Source organism: Lampetra fluviatilis, chromosome 5, assembly GCF_964198595.1.
Source record: "Lampetra fluviatilis chromosome 5, kcLamFluv1.1, whole genome shotgun sequence".
In the NCBI taxonomy this organism is placed as follows: domain Eukaryota; kingdom Metazoa; phylum Chordata; class Hyperoartia; order Petromyzontiformes; family Petromyzontidae; genus Lampetra; species Lampetra fluviatilis.
In genome coordinates, this window is record NC_136279.1 from 13227832 (window position 1) to 13249756 (window position 21925).

General features: G+C 43.9%; 1 protein-coding gene across 1 annotated transcript; it reads right to left on the reverse strand.

Moving 5' to 3' along the window:
* Positions 1–3075: 3075 nt before the first annotated feature.
* On the reverse strand, positions 3076–20131 carry LOC144932326 (NXPE family member 3-like). The gene is made up of 7 exons (XM_078856265.1): positions 20024–20131; positions 18799–18939; positions 17278–18032; positions 11094–11146; positions 5229–5495; positions 3792–3949; positions 3076–3504 (listed from the first exon to the last, which is right to left on the reverse strand). Exons 1-7 carry the CDS (start codon positions 20129–20131, stop codon positions 3076–3078), a joined length of 1911 nt encoding a protein of 636 aa, XP_078712391.1.
* Positions 20132–21925: the final 1794 nt, after the last annotated feature.

Genomic DNA, 21925 nt, shown 5'->3' on the forward strand with positions numbered 1-21925 from the left:
AACATTTAGGCTGGCCTGCCTATGATCCATCCTGGGTTTAACCAGGCTGGATTGTGTGAGGAGCTCACAAATCCTTGAAAAATCTGGACAAAGTCCCAACAGTGAGTTCCTCCGACAGGCAAGGCTGCTTTGGCTGGATCCTGTCGACCCGCATGCCCAGTCACCGCATGCCTAAAGAGAGGGGGCTAAACGGGCATGGCACGGGTTCGAGAAGAGATGGAGTGATGTGGTACAGGAGGATGTGGAGCTGAGTGGACTTGCCGATGACTGGTACCAGCGGTGTCAAGATCGGCCTCTGTGGAGTAGGTTCGTGAAGGACGCTACTGGGCAGTTGGAGGCAGTCGCCCTCCAACAACAATGGAAGGTGAAGGAGTGACGCTCACAACAATGAGCGGAGCGCCGGGGGACTAAAGCACAGCAAGTTGGCACAGTAGAGGGCACAGGTGGTGCATCAACCAGTCATCTCAGTCAGTTGACCCGTGGCACCTGGGTCTGGCCTGTGACCTCCTGCCAGCGGGCCTTCGACACTTCACGTGGTTTCAACGTGCACATAGCCTGGCACAAGCGTCGTGGTGACATCACCACCACTTAGTTGCGAATGGCGGTTGTTGTTGTGTGTAAGTCGATGTATGTGTGTGGGACGATATGTGTGTATGTGGAAGACGATGTCTGTGTGTAAGTCGATGTGTGTGTGTAAGTCCATGTGCGTGTGTGTAAGTCGACGTGTGTGTGTGAGCCGATGTGTGTAAGTCGATGTGTGTGTCGATCTGTGTGTGTATCTCAGTCTATGTGTGTGTGTGTGTAAGTCGATATGTGTGTGTGTAAGTCGATGTGTGTGTGTCAGTCGATGTGTGCATGTGGGGGTCGATATGTGTTTGTGTAAGTCGATGTGTGTGAGTTGATGTGTACGTGTGAGTCAATGTGTGTATGTAAGTCGATGTGTCTGTGTGTGTGGGTCCATGTGTGTGTATGTCGATGTGTGTGTATGTCGATGTGTGTGTGTAAGTCCGTGCGTGTGTGCGTCTATGTGTGTGTGTGAGTCGCTGTGTGTGTGTGAGTCTGTGTGTGTCAGTTGATGTGTGTGTGTACGTCGATATGTGCACGTGTAAGTCGATGTGTGTGTGAGTCGATTTGTGTGTTTGAGTACATATGTGTGTGTAAGTCGATGTGTGTGTGTGTCTTTTTCGCCCAGGCAACGCGGGGTACTTTCCGCTAGTAGTTAATACATTTCAAATCTTGTTAAGACTCTTTGTAATCAAGTTATTTGTCCATCTTTTTATTGCCATTAAAGCATTTTTAAACGTCCGCATCCGTATCCCATAATATTGAGGGAATTGCATGTGAGAGAAAATGGAGCCGAACTCCTCTCTCTCCCTTACTTAATAAAAAAAGTGTAACCCTTACAGGGTGCCAATCAGCCAAGCATGTAGATCATGCTGTTACTTTACAACAAGGACTCTGGAACAGAGTTGTGGATTTGGAGACAATATTTCCCCCCCATCAGAATAAAGGGAATGGGAACCATTATGATTTGCTGCTCTGGAAATAACACGTGACTTGTTTCTATGACTTCGGATGTTTCAACTAAATTTGAAATAACAGTATATATAGTACATTTATTTGATTTGTGTGACTAATCTTAAAAACATTAATGTTTGATGAGTATTTTATTCATGATGTGTCCTTCACTCTGCCTTTCACACCACAACTACTAAATATTAGAAAATGAACACCGCCATTAAACCCAGTCCCAAAAAAAATGTAAGCAAGGTATGCAACATTTCATTTCGTTATAACAACATTTTTGATAACAATTGTGAAATTTGTAACACAATATTTCACATACATAAATGACCAGAACTCTGCGGTGCCGAGTCAAGCTCAATGTCACTCGAATGCCAGACAAGAGAAGTGGGGCCTTTAACTGTCTCTTAAAAGTCGGTGTTGATTGAATGTTACGAATGTGAAGTGGGATGCCGTTCCAAACGGTGGAGAATTCACGTCGGGCAGGAACGGTCCTGGTCCTTGGTGTAGAGAGAAGCGTGCGACTTGTGCTACTGTGGAGAGATCTACTTGGAGCTCTAGTGCAGAGTGATGAGAGCAAAAAAAGGTGCATATGGGTACAATCATATTACAATACACCGTTTCTTTCCTACGTCATAATTCATATTTATAAATTCTACAGTGAGATGCTGAAGTCAATCATATGTCAATCTATTTTATTGAAATATAGTTTTTCATGGAAGTGTAGTGCCTGAGATATGCGTCACATGCTGAAGTCGGTGTGCGCGCACCCGGCGTACAGTGGGAGCAAATAAGGATACGGGGCGCTGATTGGCTGGTCGTTGTTGTTGTCCAAAAGGAGGTGACGTGATGTCTGAGGATGGTAGCAGGTGGCAGGGAGTAATTAAGGACGCAGGGCGCTGATTGGCCGAGAGGGTGTTGTTGTCGCAGAGTGGTGCCGCATTGTCTGGAAAAACATGCCACGTGGCAGCGGGGGCTGGGAGCGAGTGTCGTCGCGGGGGATGCCCCTGATTAATTGGGAATTAATTGGCTCGGGGATGAAAACAGGGGTTTTCGGAGGAGACGGGAGTTCGCACCTGGGAGGAGACAGAGGATGGAAGAGTCGGAGCAGCAGAGCTAGTAACAGTATAGGGTAGCAGTGGAGAAGTGTAGGGTAGCGGTGGAGAAGTGTAGAGTAACAGTGAGACAACGAAGCCAGTAGGAAGCGGCTGGAGTGTGGGAAGAGAAGCTGATGTAGTTACGATGGAGTGGGACGGCGGAGCTGATAAAGGGCAGCCGAACTGTGGCGGAGAGAGTGGAGAGGAGAGTCGACGGAGGAGTAAAGGGGAGCGAGTGAGGCCGGCGGAACGCGGCGAGCGAGCGGAGAGCGTGGAGGAGAACTGTGAATCGGTGTTAGCGGGAGGAACGTTGAGCGATGTTCGATGGAGGAGTGTTGAGCGAAATACACGAAATAAAGTAACGAGGAAAGACAAGAAGCTGTCGTGTCGGTTTGAGCGCTACAGAAGCATACTTTACAATGGCAAGTGTTGAAAGTGCTCAGTTTTGCGAACACTATGTTGGACACACGTGTGCCAGGAAGAGATCCACCTGGTTGTGCACGATCCACTCTGCCGGGTGTAGATCATAGGTATTGAGCGACGCCGTCATTTCCCATGCGTCAATTATCACAACGGGGAGGTCCATAAACACACGTCGTGTCAACGCCCAAATGCGGAATGCCAGCCAGTTGCTGAAACTGGCAAGGTTGATGTCCGTCTCGCGCATATTGATGGTCTTGATGACAATGGTCGTCTGCGGACTGCGTGCGATCAGTCGTAGAATCGCGGCGCGCACGTTCAGTAACCGCCGGGACGCATCGACCAAGGGGAACGGCACAAAGTGGGCCCCCAGCGACACTGCCACAGCCGTCATTGGCCCACCGGAGATGGCATCCACCTTGCGAATATGGAAAGGGTTCAGAGGGAACACCGGGATGTCACACTGGTGGAAAAGCGTTTTGACCCAACAATTACTAAAAAGTTCATAATGCAGAGGGATATTATGCAACGAACAAAACTATTGTTAATATAAGCAACACCATCCCCATCACCTTCTGATTAGAACACTCACTCACAACCTAAAAAAAAAATGCAATGTTTTGTTCCACATTCTTGTGTTCCACACTTCAGATCAGATCTGTTGAGATCAACCACGCGCATGTTGGTGCACTGGGATGCTGTTGGCATGAATGACGCAATATGAAATGAAAATATTACTGTGCACCACACCTCAAGCGCTACATGGCGAAAGTCCTTGACACGCTGCAACTGGGAACAGTAGTATGGGTAACCATGCGGAATATAGCGTAGCAAGATGTCGTTTTGGGGGTCCACGGCGAGTCCAGGTTGGTGAATTGTTGGAATGTGCAAGTTCAACCGCTTCAGGGCTGAGAACAGAGACAACAAAAACGAAGCATTCAATGTGTTATTCTATGAGCTCTGTCCACACGCAAACAACACTGCCCACCAGGGATTATTTGCCTGTCGTGCATAGCCCCTCCTAAACATGTACGCTCCCGGATTGGTTGAAGTGTGTCACGTGACCGCGAGCTTTCTGTCGTGCACGAATGCGCTGTCCAACCAAGTTCCTACCTGCCCACTCCGAAGGAACGTGTTAGGCCTCTCATAAAACAGTTAACGACTCTCCTGTATGCTTTACACAGAATAGTCTGCTCTAAGTCAGTCCTTCAACATGCTTTATAATTGAGCCCACGGCAATGAGCCATTTTATTTAGGGATTGTGTGTTGCCTTGGTGTGGTCTGGGACTTTTTATTGTCTTGTTGCCTTGCCCAAGCTTGCATTTAATGATGCAAAATCTGACGTAATTAATTAATATTTATTTGTATTTAGTTACTTGCTTACCTTTTTCCCCTATTTTGCACTCCTATCGTTTTTTGTATTGTTTATTTTAACTTGCTAACCAACCCCTCCTGGAAATCTGTGAAAAAGAGCTTTATAGCTCATTGGATTTCTCCAGTCTATGAACCAGCTTGAGACCATCAGTCAACGTGATAACTTAGTTTACTTGTGGGAAACTGTCCAGATTCAAAGTAAGTCACTTAGCTTTATTTTTCTTTACATTACTAATTATGCAATCTCAGTTTCCATATTTTAATGGGGCCAGGAGGGGCAGAGCACTTGTGACTTTTGCAGGAAGCAGAGCGGCAAGTAACTTGCTGCTATTTATTCACCAATGTACAGGCTTCAGTAAATTTCCGCCACTGCCGAACAGCTTGGGATAGACGCCTGTGAAATAGAGAATCATATCTCATTGGGCTTTTCTAGATACAAAATGTATATCTACGTATATTCTTGATTTCAGTCCGGGAATATGTTTGGAAGGGGCACTTCAACTCAATACAGGCCTTGCTCACCACCATAACTCCAAGATGACTTGTTCAGTGTACAGGGTGGTTCACCACATTTGTAGAATCTTATATACATTTCAAAATGTTACTGCAATAAATGGAATATGCAAGTTTATGATTTACGTTATATGTTTCAAGCAGATACAGGCGCAGATGGCACGATGAGGTTAGATGGCAGCAGATAGCTAATATAAGGAGTCCGATGCGGATACGAGATAACAGGTGGCCAGGTGGTGTGAGGATACTTCTGGCACTTGGGGGTAAAGCTTGTGGTGAGTGAGGAGGGGGGTCTCTTACTGGGCATGGCCGAGTCCACTAGTACGTTGTACCATTGACGCACGGTGGAGTCGCCCAAGAGGTAGATGTTGCGTCTGCGGAGGCATGCGGTGACCTGTTCAGCTTTGAGAAACCTGCGTCCTTTGCAGTTGGCCGGTTGCCACTCCTTATTCAGGTAATACCCGAGCTGCTGCACTCTGCTCTTCAACTCGCTGGCCCCAAAAGCATCAGCCTTGCTCTTGTCTTTCTGGATTCCACCGCACACAGGTAGCAGATGTTCCTGCACAGCTGGCAGGCAAACAGGGTCGATGTAGAGAGCGAGCATGCTCAAACGTGCACACCGACAATGCCTCAGGATATATGAAGCTGATCGTGATGAGGTCAATAATAATGAACGGTATCAACAGGCTAGAATAATACAAAGTTATTCGGTTTTGAAGCCAATGAGTTAAACAGATGCCAACCGTGTGATCCAATACAGGGCCAATAAAAGTAGCATTCTGCTTGAATATAATATGGATCCTTTATTTCCAGTATCAAAGCATGAAAAAAGAAGAATACGTTTTACCCTTTCTGGCAATAAAACAGATGTTTAGATGTTCAAACACCAAATAGAATCATATCTGCATTAACCACACGTACTTGTGGTGAACATGCATAGATATATTCTTTAAGCTGGAAAAGCCTGATGAGCTATGATTCTATTTTTCACAGATGTCCATCCAAAGCTGTTCGACAGTGGCGGAAATGCACTGAAGCATTGGTAGATAAATAGCAGCAAGTTACTTGCCGCTATGCTTCCTGCAAAAATCACGAGTGCTCTGCCCCTCCTGGCCCCATTAAAATAGGGCAACTGATATTGAATATTTAATAATGTAAAGAAAAAGAAAGCGAAGTGACTTAGAAGGGAAATAATACAATAATAAAAATAAATCATTATAAAAATGATTACGACGTTTCGATTGCAACACAAGCAATCATCATCAGATGTGAAAACTACAGCAAGAAAATGTGTTTTTATTGCTGTAGTTTTCACACCGAAAAAAACAAGAATATGAATCCCTGCAGTCACGAAAGCTTGAAATCGAAAAAAGATAAGTGACTTGCTTTGAATCTGGACAGTTGCCCACAAGTAAACTAAGGTATCACGTTGACTGATGGTCTCAAGCTGGTGACCAAACAATACACGAAAATGCTTTATTTAGAATCACAATCTTTATTTAGACTGGAGAAATCCGATGAGCTATAAAGCTCTTTTTCACAGATTTCCAGGAGGGGTGGGTCAGCAAGTTACAACAAGCAATACAAAATCACAGAGATAAGATTACATAGATATTTGAATTTAACAATAAAATCTGTGGTTATTTGTAACTATTGTAATTGGCTGTCATCTGGCAGGTTCATAAAAATGTAATTTAATGAAAAAGAAAAAATATAAAGATTGTATTGAATTTATTCAATACAAATTTTCTCTATTTAGCAAATTTGGTGTAAGTTGACGATCATTATTCTGTAATGGTGTGCAAAACGAAAATATAAAATACGAAAACAGTTTCAATGGGCGAGCGTCAGCATCAATGGGTGGGCTAAAAGTAAAAAATTCCACCAATAGGTTTGTTCGATCAACAAATAATCTAATTTGATCCAGAAATAATGTAACAGGAATCACTTTACTGATTTAAAAAAATCGCCCTGCTTGATCACGACTTGATCGCATAAACACATGTATTCAAAATGGAATAGCTCGATCACTGCTCAATCACTGGGATGTCACATAGACGCATGTGTTCAAAATGTCATAGCTCGATAAGTGCTAAATCAGAGCTTGATCGGAGTTTGATTGGTGCTCAATCGAAGATCGATTGGTGCTCAATCAAAGCTCAATTGGTGCTGGATCAGAGTTCAATCGGTGGTCGATCGGTGCTCAATCTAAGCTCGATCAGTGCTCGATCGATGCTCAATCGGAACTCGATCAGAGCTCAATCGGTGCTCGATCAGTGCTCAATTTGTGCATGGTTGGAGCTCGATCAATGCTTGATTGATGCTCGATTGGAGTTTGTTCGGTGCTCAATCGGTGCTCGATTGGTGCTTGATTGATGCTCGATCAAATACACCAACCTACTCAAAATGTCATGGTTCGATCGGTGCTCTATTGACGCTCCATAGAAGATAATTTGTACGTACTGTATGTTGAATTTCTTTTGCACCATACATAGCCTGACTATATTTTGCACCATACATAGCCAACCATGCTAATCGAAGGTGTGTGGGAAGTACAATAAAGTAAATACAAAAAGCAGTTCTAAAGAAATGAGTTTTCCTAATATTGGAAGGAAGAGCATTCTAGATGGCTGCAGAAGCCCACCTGAAAGTGTGTGATGCAGTGACAATTTTTTTCGATAGCTAGCCAAACGCCACTGCGAGGATGACCAGCGTTTGCGTGATGGTTTATGCTCCTTGACGAGATCAGTAAGGTATTGTGGTTAATTGGTTACAAGCACTGTGTGTGTAATGAGTGCGACCTTATAATAAATTTGCTCAGCAACCAGAAGCCAATGCTCGGTGAGCACTGGATGGGCATGGACGGATATTTGAGTAACCGTCACAATATGTGCCAAATAATTTTATACATGCTGCAGCTTGCTAATGTTTCTGCCAGACATCCCATAGAGTAGTGAGTTGCAATAATTGAGCCTTGTCGATACTATGCTACATGTCACTGTGTTGACTCAATAGAGATCGGATGTGTCTGAGAGCCCTTCATTGGAAATTGTAGGACCTGACTATATTTTGCACATGGTGCTCAAACGACATATTCTAGTCGAGTATGGTTCCGAGGCTCTTTAGATGAATAGAAAACTGAATCATGTAGTCTGCGACTGCCACACCTGATCTTCCTCAATGTTTTTTACCTGAATGCCAACCAGCAGATATCTAAATTTGATGTCACTCTGGTGTATAATTGTGTATCATCAGCATATTGATGGAACTTGATGTCACGCGATGAGATGACATTGGCGATCGGAGAGACATATTTTGAAAATAGGAAAGCCCCGAGGATGGACCCCTGTGGTAGGCCAACTAGGCACAGCATAGGCGATGACAGTTAGTTACCTAGCTTGACTAACTTTGATGGTCCATGTGCAGTGACTTATATGGAGTCACTCTGGTTTTTAGCACCAGCTACTGTCACAAGAGTGGAACTGTACGTCTTGAGTCTCTCTCTGGCACCAGAGTGGGTATGACATGGAAGCGGGCCCTAGGGGGCATAGTTCTGGTGAGGGTCAGAGAGAGAGCAAGTGAGGACGTGATACTCTGTGTGAACCCGAGAGGGCACGTGACCGGGGCAAGGTAGCAAGGGGGCCTGAAAGGGGGCTCTAGGGACACGTGATATGGCCCAGAGCCTTCTAGTAGATTCTAGAAGGGGTGTGGCCGAGGGCGGAGTGAGGCCACGCTAGGGTGCATAAAAGGGAAGTCCCGAGAGCGATCGAGGCTCTCTGTTGGAATGGAACCCGTCGTTGCTACGTTTATTCGATCCTCGGTCCTGGGTCTTCAGTCTTCGATGTTTACGCATGGCATCGTGGGTCAGGCAGTGTGTTACTGACTGACCCGGTTATGTAGTTACCCCGTTGTGGTCTAGTTAACCGCGTAGTTATTACCTAGATGTAGAACCAGTGTACGTTTATGTAGTTACCCTGTTGGGGTGTTGTAATAAACGTGTTGCCTCCAAGAACAAGTGTGTGCCTCCGTATAGCACACTACACATGTAGGTATGACTCAATCTGCCCTAACAATGTTAAATAGCCACACGACGAGTATGTCTTGGTCGATGGTGTCGAAGGCAGCTGAGAGATCGAGGCCAAGCAACACTGCGGTGCACCGGCCATCCATGATTTTGTAGAATCCATCAGTAATCTTGAGTAGAGGCGTTTCAGTGATGCGGGACTTCCGGTATGCTGACTGCAATGTGTTGAATCTGCCCATTAAAATTGTACTCAGGTTTGGGATAGGGAAATAGTTTGTGGGGTCACTACAGTTCAAGCCAACTTTTTTCAAGAGCGGTGTTACCTGCACCATTTTAAACCATTATGGGAAAGAGCCCTCGCTGAATGAAAGATTTGCCAGTTGGACGATCAGCGGTACAAGGATGTCTAAGCATGATTTAGAATTGACGTGTAGATGTAGTCGAGCGACGATGTCTTATATGGTCGCTGTGCGATGAACATGGACACCTCTGCCACTGAGATTGGTGCCAGGGTCTCGAGTTTTGGTTCTAGGATGATCAAACTCACATGGCAGACTGGGAGAATGCGTTGACTTCAAGTTAGAAACTGCCGTTTTGACCGTCACTATTTCATTGGCGAAGAACGTCGCAAGTGCTGTACACAGACCAGGTTGCCTCGTTGATGAGTGGTTGGAGTGCACCAGACCCTTCACGAAGCGCCAAAAAGCATGGGGTTGCGAGCTGACTCATTGAAGCGCAGAGCATAGCATGATCTGCGAGACTCAATAATGAGTTGGTTGGCAGATCTGCAGGCAGCTCTGTAAGCGAGTCAGACAGTCTCAAAATCAGTGTTCTTCCAAAGATGCTCCAGCCACCTCCGGGACTGCTTTGCTGCGATTGCCTCCAGTGACAGATAGCTACTGCGCGCTTTTCCCTTTCTCTTTGTGCTTATTCGGATGGGCACGAGTTCATCAAGAACAGCAGTGATGTCATGTTCTAATTGAGCTGCAAATTAATCGACTGTCAATGCAGGATTTAGACACGCCGATGAAGACCGGATCTTCTTACGGAAAGCATCGTGGTCCAGTCATTTATAGTTTTTCTTTGATATCGTTGTAACGGTTAGGCTATCAATCTGTAATGCCACTTTGCACGTCACGTGACTGATTTGAAATACCCACATCTTAAATAACAATGTGCTTCACAGTTATGGCATCGGCGGATGTGAAGATGTGATCCAATATATTTCCCGAGCGACATGTTACATCAATGGTGTGCTGGGTTAAACTGTGATTGTCGTTAAAGTTGGCGAGATCACTGTTGATTTTACCACACGAACCAGTTGGTCCGGGACAGTTCAGGTCACCACAGATGATATAGCGAGAGCACAGTGGCCTACAGTTTAGCAGACTGGAAAGCTCGGAAAAGAATTGTGACAGCAGTGAGGGCGGCGGTGGATTTATGAGCGTGGTAGTAAGCCCCCGCATGCTGTTCGTTTTTTTCACAAGCAGCAGCTGGAATGACGTAATTGTTGATGAGTCGCTGAGGACTTTCATGCAGATGTCTTCACAGTGAATCAGTTCAATCCCTCGACCATGTGGGCTGCCAGTGCCAGGCTTCTTAAGATGGTGCCGATGTAGGTGCAGCCTCAAGCTTAATTTCGACCGGTGAGTCATCATATACCCAGGTATCGGGAACGGCCAATATGTCAAGTCCACAATCGTTCATCAGATCGTGGATCAATTCCATCTTGTTGACTATAAAACGTGCATTGACCAATCCATAGTGTTTTGCATCGGCAGCAGTATGAAGATGAAGGCGCTCTTCTGTGATTGTGTGGATGTAGGGCAGAAGAAGAACAGACCAGATCTGCAGCACAACCATGTGCGAGGCGCTGCAACAAGTGATAAACATGGTCGGGTAGGGGTCAGCATGTCCACAGCAGACTATAGAACAGTGGGTGCGGAACTCGAGTAGTTTGACCCGGCAATCCGCACTCCTTTCTGCACGTTGGATCCTGGCCCGAGTTTGCTAGTGAGTCCCACCGCAGTATCAGCAATGATTAGGTGAGATATAATTGATTTGTCTATCCAAGCCAAGCTAAGTTGCCGGCACAGACCCCCATTCTCCGGAGAAGATGGGAGGCATTGCCTTGACCACACCGCTCAGCTTGCTCAGCTGGAGTCCTGCGAGAGCAGGGCCTGGCCGCAAGCAGCTGTGCAGCAGCAAAAGCAGAATTTGCAGTGTCACCATCGCAAGGTATTGTAGCTGTTGTTGCTTCTGTTATTGCTGTTTTTGTTGCTGATGTTTCTGCTTTTGCTGCTGCTGTTATTACTGTTGTCTTTTCTTCTGTTTTTGCTGCTTATACAGCAGTTGTTGCTGACGCTGTTGTTGCTGTGCTACAAGGCAAGTCCTCGCTGAGTGATGCAGCAACACGGGAAGCCTCCAACAAAATCAGTCCATTTTAGCTTATATGTGTGCTTTGAAGCAAGAGCAGGCTGCGCACGTCCACATCAAAGAGAAGTCACAGCGCCAACTAGTCTTTGAAATTTTAACCAAAAATAAAACCCAATTAAAATTAAAGTAAAATCGTTAATAAGTTTGAGATAAAAGGAATAAGGTAACAAAAAATAAGAAAAATGATGGGTCTCCTCTGTGGGTATTCCCTTTTCATGATGCAACATGCTTGGACCAATGCTCGCACACATGCACTCACTTTTGCAATGCATCTTGAATAATAAGTAAATTGAAAAGCACAAATTTTATATTTTATATCACACGTACACATACTAAAGTAAACTAACACGTACCTGGCAAAAACAGGAGAATTTCCGTAAAAACTTTTATAGATATATTTAGGCGTTCAATAGTGAAACATAGTGAGGGTGAAAAGGAAGATAATTGGAAGAAAATCAGAAAGCCCACACAAGGCACACAAACACGTGTACACATCCGAATCAAAAGATTATTTCTCGAGGATAGTCCATTGATTTGAAAAGCTCTCTAAAGTGGAACACAGGTAAAAATGTGTCACACCACTATTTAATCAGTTGAACAATAGGCTTTCGCGACCAATATCCATAAGAGGTGTTTGGGTTACTTCGCGTAAATATAAATGTATCATTAAACCCGCCACCACCCGACACATCCAATTAGTAAGGATTGTCACGTAAACAGAACATGCCAATTCCTTACTAGTACAGCGCACGGGTGTCGCCTGATGATGCTAGTTGTAATTACTGGCAAAACGTCGTACTCAATTTTAAAATGTTGTAGATGTACTCTCCAACACACCGGTGTGCTGGACTAGTAATGAATTGGCATGTTCTGTTTCTGACAAACCTTACTTAAATGGCTGTGTCGGGTGGTGGTGGGTTTAACGACACATTTATATTTACCTCAAAAAAACCCTTTATTATGGACCAATATGTAGTGTTGCTACAATAAAAGCAAGTGCTGTCTGACTGTGGTTTACTATATTATATCCAGGCGCGGTTCGTCCACTAGGGGCGTTGGGGCCGCCCCACCAAGCAGCTCGATATGAGAAATATTTTTTTCAAAAAATACTCTTCTATAAACTGTTTTGTTGTGTTTAACATGTTTTAAATGTAATGATTATTGCAACGTGAATTGCCTTATGAAGATAGCATTTTAAGTTGTTCATATTAGAAACCGCTGCAACACCACAGTCTGATTTGTGCCTCGGGGAGATCTTGGGCGGCTATGATGGCGTCCAAGTGAGAGATGTCCCCCTTCATTCGTTGAGATTAGCTTCGCATTTAGCCACGCCGTTTGAGACCCATTCAGGGCGGTGAAAAGGGCGCCCATGGCTGTGATGACGATGTCACAACGCTAGGTTGCACTGTGCAAATGTAGCAGGTCACGGTCTACACGCGCTCGGAGGAAACAACATCAATGGCGATAGCAACAGGTGCAGCAAACGAAGAATTAGCAAGGGACACTGTGGAGTCACTCCTAATATTAAATTTGAAAGGATGACTATGCAGGAGAAGTTGAATGTCAAGCAACTGGGTCCTGATCAACCGAAAATTTACATCAACCAGCGCTCAGGCGACCAGAGAAAAGCATACGCAAGGACATTTATCCAGAGCTGGTATGCTAGAAAGGCCTGGCTATGTGGATGTGCAAAGCAGAATGCACTTTTCTGTTTCCCTTGCCAACTTTGATGTATCGTAAGCTTTGTTAATTATTGAATGGCAATTTAATGGGTTGATTGAAATATGGTTAAGCATGTAGCCGAATAGCGTTCATGTGGCCTTGAAACCAGAAGTATGTGTTACATTGCACTTAATCGTGGCTTAAACCCCAAATCAAATGTGTAGGCTAATGTCAGTATAGGCCTAGCTTTCCATTCGACAATGTAGTCAGTGTAAAGTGATGTTACAGTTGCCACAGATAACAGTGAGACAGTGGCCACACAACGAAACAAGCTCCAATTAAAAGTGAAGTAAATAGTAGGCCTGTGTACATTGTATTAATGTCGCCAGTGAATACTGATCAAAGCGTTTTGTCTAGGTGGGTGTACGACGGTATGTGGCTGTTATTGTACAGTATGCGGTGTCTTGGTTGCCTTGGCTAATTTGTTGAGTCGTGTCAGCTGAGCTTTAATTGTTCTTTAGGCTTTTGGCAGTGTCAAAGGGGTTGTGTAATGTGGACTTGAAGGTCATGGGGACAGCATTTTAGTGCTTTATTGTTTGTATTATTTATCAATGCCTACCGTTGGTAGATAAGACAGTTATATCACTTTCACGGGAAGGCCAATAACATGACGAGGTTTTTCTTTTTTCTTTTCAGAGGTCACAAACAATAGCCCCACCTAGTGGAAATGTCACGAGCCGCTGCTGATTATAACGAGTGGACAATACATTACTGCAGTGTCATGCAGTGTAGAGTTGCGTAGCACATCACATGTTGCCAGTTGATCATAATGTAATCTGTTATTTCAACATTACATATATGATGATTCTAACAATAAAGTGAAAAAAAATCGCTTTCTCACTCAATATGACTGAATTTAAACACACAATTTATAAATAAACAGTCACCAGCGTGAATTGCAAGATTTATTATGAACAGTTTTATCAGTTCATAAAATATTTTGGAAGTAACCCCTCCGCCCACTATGAGCAGTACCACATACTGCAAATTATATAATTAACACGTGATTTTCAGCAAAGCAAAGCATCATTGAGTAATGATGAGGTGATTATTAAGCCAGATTTAATTTAACCCAATTAGTGTTTCCTATATTACTTATATTTTACGGATGCAAACTTACACTCCAGATGGTCTGTACCGTTTGAAGGTATTTTAAAAGCCTTGTATGTGAATTGCAAAGTTAACATTAATTTGTGTCAATTTTTTTTGCAACAATACGAACATATGGGCGCAGCCAGTCACGGTTATTTATTTAATGTTAAAATATAACATTGTGAGATATAACAAATTAAGTGAAGCAGTAACGTATGTGCATGTGACCGAACCGTAATGTGCACCAATTGCGCACTGACGGAGTACCGATTGAGCATCGATCAAACTCCAATCGAGCTCTGATCATGTACTTATTGATCACCGATCAAACTCTGATCGAGCTCCAATCGAGCACTGATCGAGGTATACATATTCCACTGTCAGATTACGGGGATAATTTAGACTTAGCTACAATAATGAACTTACAAAACCATACAAATTCTCGATTCACTGCGAGCCCCTTTAGCAACCCCATGAAGGGTTCCTCTTGATTGAGATAGCCATATCGATTTAAAGCTTTCGTGACTGCAGGGATTCATCTTCTTGGTTCTTTCGGTAAAGTCACGTAGAAGGGAAATAATAAAATAATAAAAATAAAACATAATAAAATACAATTCTCACGACGTTTCGGCCACAACGCAAGCAGCCGTCCTCAGGTGAAGAACAGGTCTGTCGGAAAGACAGCGTCTGAATGAACACCACCAAGCTTGGCAGCGTATATTTAAGCTTGGTTTAGAGAGGGAAGGGCGCCTTGACAAAGGAATTTGCATATCAACAGAGGAATTTAGCATATTTATGCTAAATTTTAAAATTTAGCATATTTATGGAAAAACAGTTCTGTTTCTGATGGTCTGAAATCCGTTTTAGCTACAGTTCAATTGCAGCACTGCTTTAACATGTTTAATTTCACTTCTCAGACTATCACCATCTGACACTTTCTTAGCCCGATGTACGAGCGTCTTGATGAGAGAGGATTTCTGTCCTGCGTAATGGTGTGACTGTGCATTCAGATAGGCGTCAGTGTGCATTTTATTTCAGTAAATGATGTGTGTTATTTTACCATTTTGGCCACGTCCGAGAAAAATATCCAGAAATAGATGATATCGCGAAAGCCTACGTGTTAAAATGTTGTATCTTGTGTAGGCCCTAGAGATTTCACACGTCCCCCCAGGAGTACACATACTATGGGGTGCGAACCACCCATTTATAGCAACACCTGACTGAATTTGTATCCATGACACCACCTACCCACAGAATACCAAATGAGAAGATGTATAGTGTCAGAGTGACATCTGGCTTCACATTCTCAATTTTGTATGCTCTAAATATAAGTTTCAAGAGGAAACCTACCTTCACCTTTAACAAGTATGTTGGAGTTTCCATTTGCTTTTAGATATGCATGTGTTTTTTCTCTGCAAAATAAAATTGAGAATTACATGTAAAGGTTTTGCGACAAGGAAAAGTTACCAGTCATTAACTATCCTTTATCCACTTCTGTATGCATTTCATTTATCTTAAAATAAATAAATTAACATGCAGTAAACTATATAAAGAATGCAAAACTCCTTGTGCATATTTGGAGACCCCTGGGGCTTAATTCTGGGACCACCTCTCGCCAACCTTTATATCAGACTCCACTGCACCTTCATAACACATCTTGGTCTCCAATATCACTTCGACGTGGATGACATCAACCTTTTACTCACTATCACACCAGGATCCACTAACCACAACCTAGAAAATATATCAGTACTAAACACTATCAAAACATGGCTCACAAATAACTTTTTAAAACTAATCATACAAAAACGGAGCTCCTCATAACTAGCGCTAAACAACAAAGTCAATGTCTATATTACAGACCTCTTGCCGATGCAACCAATCAACAGAGTAAACTGCCTAGGCATCACATTATACATCAGCCTAGATTTCTGAGAACATATCTCAAATCAAAAACCCACGCACTACCATCTACGCAACATATCTATGACGAGCAGACCATGCCTCATGAACAGATTCATAATCTCTCGGTTAGATTATTGCAGCTCACTACTTTTGGCATACCTCAAACCCCTACAACGTCTTCAACCCATCCAGAATAATACTCTTTGGTTCTTTCGGTAAAGTCACGTAGGTATAAAATTATAAGATTATTACATTTTATACCTACATGCCTTTACCGAAAGAACCTAAGAGTATGGATTCCTGCAGTCAAGAAAAGCTTCAAATAAAGATCCAGAATAATGTCGCTCGACTAATTGTTAACCTCCAGAAAAATCCCACATCACACAAACTCAAAAAAGGTACACTGATTACCAATCAAATACATAATATGCTTCAACATCATCCTATTAACATATACATCAATAAGTAAGTACATTTATAAATGCGCAAATCTAATAACCTAGGTTATCACGAGTGCAAAATACACAACCAAGTTCCACCTTACACCAGAAATATACAGATCAAGCAAAACAACCCAAACACTACTGAGTTCTAATGTGATGGAGCTTTGAGTGGCAGATTTGCGCCAGGACAGCGGCACATATGTAAACAAACATTTTGTTTAACTTTAATTGACTAATGTAGTCTGTTTAGATTTTTTTTTAAAGCAAGCAAGGCATTTCAGTAATCTAACCAGGAACAAATAAAGCATTTCAGCATCAGGTTGTGACCACGTTGGTCTAAGGGGAGCTATGTTGCGTAAATGGAAAACGAGATTTTTGTAATGTCACATATTTGGGCCTCAAATGTCGAATTGAGTTATATAATAACACCCAGGTCTGACCTCAGAGGAAAACCATTTAATTAATGCAATTGATGTAGAGCCCAATAACATAATCTCTGACTTATTACAATTTAATTAACAAAGTATATGTAAGTTATCACATAGATCCAGGATTTACGAATCACTGGGTCTGAAACGTGGCACGGTTAATGGCCTCTCATGGACAACTCTGAATAAGGACCACTTCGTGAAACATCAGCCAGCTTGTGTGACACTGCCAATATACTTAATATTGTATTTTTCCCTAAATTGCTTTAAAAATATATCTCAATGAGCTAAGCACTTGCCTTGTGAAGAGTTCTTCATGCTCTTTGCTCAAGCTGTAGACAGTGTTGTTAGAGAAGAACCACTGCAGGGAGGTACAGGGGACATGCTGTGGCTCGTAACAAAGCCAGGGCTCACCAAGTACTGGCTCTGTGAGGTTGCACAGCTTACGGCCTTTGGTCAGTAACCGTGCCCCACACTCCGTCGTCTCCTGGCTGGCCTTATTCACCCCAAAAATTCCCCAAAATTGAATCTTGACAGGAAAGGCCTCACGCACCACCTCAAGCGCAGCCACTGCCTCGCTCGAGTGTACAAACAGCACATCAACGTTTGTCACTCCAGGCCAGCGTAGGACAAACGACAGCGTGTAGGTGCCATTGGAATGATCTTCCAGAACGCCTATCGCGGATGACATCCTCTTTTCACTGAATACACGGCCGATGAGGAAGTCTCCACCGTGGCCCTTCGCTCTGCCCCTGTAGTCTTTTGTTTGGACATGCACTGTTAAGACATCGCCCACGTGGTATTCACGATTAGGGTCGAGGATTTTGAAGGAGCTGCCTTTGTGAGAGGTGGTGCCATTGAGGTCACTGAGCGTTGACTCAAGGGTGAGCCTGTCGTGGCATGGCACCGTCACATCAGGGTAGGTGCCCAGTTGCTTGGGGTCACTGGCGAAGCGTGAGAGGTCCTCCAGGGGGAGAGGTGAGCACATGTCATTCTTGTCACCCATGTCATGCTTGACACTCAGTTCACCACCTATAATCACCAGGGAGATGTCCTGCAACAGGGTCCATATCCACAGAGATATTTGAAATTCTAATATTTGAATTATAATTGCATGAGAATAAATAATGCAGTACCTCTTGCAAATAACTTGGTAGACGCAGGAAATGCCTGTATATGTATAGCATCTACATTTCAGCATATGTCAAGATACTGCACAGAAAAAGTTTGCATGTTTAATGTTGTAGTCAAAGCCGTCGATAAATAGGAAGAAAAAAGGGAAGGTCTTGGTTCTCGACATCAATTGGAGCGAGGAGTTGACAGCATGGATGACTGGGGGAACGGAGTTATTTACAGCAATAAATCATGTTTTTTCTAAAACTACTCACTACTAACCCTGGTACCTCTACTTTCATACCAGTAATTGAATATGATTATGTGAATAGGTCAGTGCAAATCACAGCATAACAGTCTCTGCACTTCATTAAGCTCTACACTTTATTTCAAACAAGAACTATTCTGCACATTGCATATCATTCCCCAAAATTGAATCTTGACAGGCTTACGCCAAGGGTTTCTTCGGGGCTTACGCCAATAACGGGCTAAGGGACTTATCCCCAGGGGTAGGGGTCCTAGGCTCCCAAGCACAACTAGCTTCCCGGGCTCTTCCCTCTGCGCCGGCCGAGGGATCATCCAACATCGGCCGACCACTTCCATTGCTAGTGCTGGTTCCCTTTTAGGCTCCGTCAGCCCTACCCCTGGGTCTAACTTCCACCATTCACGTTCCCGGGCTCCTGCGACGACCCCGCTCATTTAAGTACCCCCGGGAAATATGACGTCATCGCCCCGCCCCTGTGCATGACGTCACTTTCCATGATGTCATCGCACCAGGAAGTCAGCATGACGTCACATCCGTCATCACACTGGAAGGTGAGCGTGACATAGTGTCCCCGACTACTCCTCTGCAAATGTATAAAATAAACAGTATCGTGTGAATGTGGTGTAGCAAAGAGTAACACATACAGTTGTAGTAGCAACAACGGTATATTTTTTTTACAATTACTTTAGTATGTTGCACAATGCAAACACTACAATACAGTAGTTCTTTCATGTGCTCTCAGCAAGCATGTTTATTTATGGTCATATGGTTGTTGCAACGTATAGGTAGGTACTGGGTGGAACGTAAGACCAATTTTCCACCACATGAAGAGTGTTTAATTTTGATACCATCCAAATGTAACCCGCGATTATCAATCATGCATGCAAATTCTGATTTGTACAATTAGTTATCTATCAACCTGGCCCCTTAATAAGGTAACAGGTTCTATAAATCACACGTTCAACATGGAAATGACCCAGGTAAATGGTTCAGTGATGTTTAACGTCAAGGAGAATACTTATATCTTTGGAACCTATTGTGAGTCAAACTATAATTTCAACCCAAAAAGAAGAACAATCCAATCCAATCACCTCATGTGATGTATACTGCCCCTGACTAAAATGTTAAATATAAATTCCAGTTATGGGATTCCCATGGCTTACAGCATTCCCTTCATATTCCATGGACCTCCGTGAGATCTGGCTCATATCCTGTGGAAATTTCACTCAAATTGTAAGTCAATGATTGCCCTTCATGCGTTTTTCATCTGTAAAACAGTGTAGAGCTCCCTGTCAATCCACTGCTGTGTCAGGCAAGTGGGTTGTTTAACCATACTTCACAATGCCTGTCGGTGAGGGTTGGAGAAGTGGGCACTCAGGACTTACCGAGTGCCAGGCATTATATTTATGTTTTCAGGTTCATTGCACGGCGCAAATCACAATCATACATGTATACTGTACAGGCAGAGAGATCACCAGTCCTCGCAACCTACCACGCTACGTATTTCTGTCACAACAGAGAGCTTCATCGTCTTGCCCTTTCAGTTCCATCGCCGTGACACATGGCCCTTGGGCTGCGTCGACTCACTGTCGGGCCTTCTGGTCGATAGGCAGCTCGATCCCCTTGCCCTGGCAACTCCATCATCGCGCCACGTTTCTGCAGCTTACCCTCTTGCTCCCAGCTCTTTTTTTGTGAGAGTCCACTCGAACCCTGGCCCTTGTTTCCCTTCTAAGGGTGGTCCGCCTCAGCTTGTCGCTCTTTCCAGCTCCTGCCATTGTCCATCTTTGGTTGACTACGTGAACTGGGTCTCTTAATGGCCAACGTTGGAGACACCCACACCAGACCTCATCTCTCCCCATCCCTGCTCTATCTCCCCATCTTCCCCGCCCCCCCTCTCCCCCACTTTAAACTTGGTTTGTGGAACTCATGCTCTGTTTGCAATAAAACTGCTGCCACTCTGGATGCCTTATCCATTCACCTTGACACCTTGGTCCACACAGAAATTTGGATTTCTCCCATAAATACTGCAGCCCCTGCTATTATCTCCTCTTCATGTTGTTTATATATTCATTCTCCCCGCATTACTCGCAAAAAGGTGGTGGAATTGGTATTCTCATTCCCTCTCTGGTCTCCTACCCCTCCCTCTCTGTTGTCTCTTCCTTTTCCTCTTTTGAGGACCAACTCTCTTATTTTTCATTCCCTTCCATTTCTTTCCTTGTAATCACCCACCTGGTCCCCCTGAATCCTTGTTTGACCATCTCCACTGCCTTCTTGCCTCTATTTTCCCTCTCCCCCCATGTCGCTATTCTCTTTCATGACTTCAACTTCCACCTCAATTAGCCCTCCATCTCGGCAATTATCCCTTTAATCGGCTCCTTTAATCTACACCTTATTCCACCCTCACTAACCATACATTAGACAACACTCTAGACTTAATTTTCATCCCCGATTGCACAGCTTCCCTCATCTCCACTGATATTCACCCACCTTCTGATCACCTTCTCATTTTGCTCATCACGTTACCCTCCCCTCATGCCTCTATTGCCCCCCAAATTGTTCCGCCACAATATCCATTTTCTCATGATACATTTTTCTGATCTCCCTCTCATCCTTGACCTCCCCCCCACCTTTGACTCTTCCTTTCTTCACCCAGATGATGCCACTTATACTATTGCTTTGGCTCTCTTTCTCCCTCGATACCCTTGTGCCTCTGCATTCATTTTCTCCATCCCCACGCCCCACTCTGCCATGGCTTTTTCCTTCCCTTAAACTTGACTGGCGCCCGGTCCACAAAGCCGAGTGCTGCTGGAAAGCCTATCCCTCAGCCCAGACTCATGCACTTTACCTTTTTCTTCTTTATAAATTTCCTGCAGATCACAAATCTGCAAAACAGTCTTACTTCCAATGCTTAATTTTTCCCTTGCCCCACACCCTCGTCTACTCTTCTCCACTATCAACCACTTGCTCCATCCTTATACCTTCTCCTCGCCTACCAATGCCTCTTTCGCTCCCGCTTTCTCCCACTATTTCTCAAAGATCGAGCACATTCGGTCGTCCCTTGTGTCTATCCATTTCCCCACTGCTCTTATCTCCTGCCCTTTCCTCTCCTTCATGCACCACTGCCCCTCCTCTCTCCTCTTTCACCATAACTTCTCCAGCTGAGCTCTCCATGGTCATTTCCAAAACTATCTCAACCTCTTCCCTCCTTGACCCCATTTCTGCCTCCCTTCTTCCTTCTAGATTTGAAGCTTTCGTGACTGTAAGGATTCATACTCTTAGGTTTTTTCGGTAAAGTCACGCAGGTAAAAAAAGTATAAATAATAAAATAATAATAAAGGAAATAAATCAATTAAATCACGATGTTTCGGAGGCAACACAAGTGTCCGTCTTCGGGTGGGACAGTCACAGCTAAATTTATTGTATCAAGTTATCCCTTCTTCCTTGCCTAATCCTTATCCTTCCCTACCTTGTGTCTTTTTTTCAACTCCCTCTCCAATGGTGTCTTCCCCTCCACCTTCATCTGCCATCATTTTTCCTCTCATATCTCTTTTGCCTTACTTTTCAAAATA

Coding starts and splice junctions, on each gene's coding strand:
- LOC144932326 (XM_078856265.1), bottom strand. CDS start 20,131: ATGGCAGGAGCTGGAAAGAGCGACAAGCTGAGGCGGACCACCCTTAGA. Junction 18,940..20,023: donor AAAGAGCTGGGAGCAAGAGG/GTAAGCTGCAGA, acceptor ATACATTTGCAG/AGGAGTAGTCGGGGACACTA. Junction 3,505..3,791: donor TTCGCCATGTAGCGCTTGAG/GTGTGGTGCACA, acceptor CTTTTCCACCAG/TGTGACATCCCGGTGTTCCC.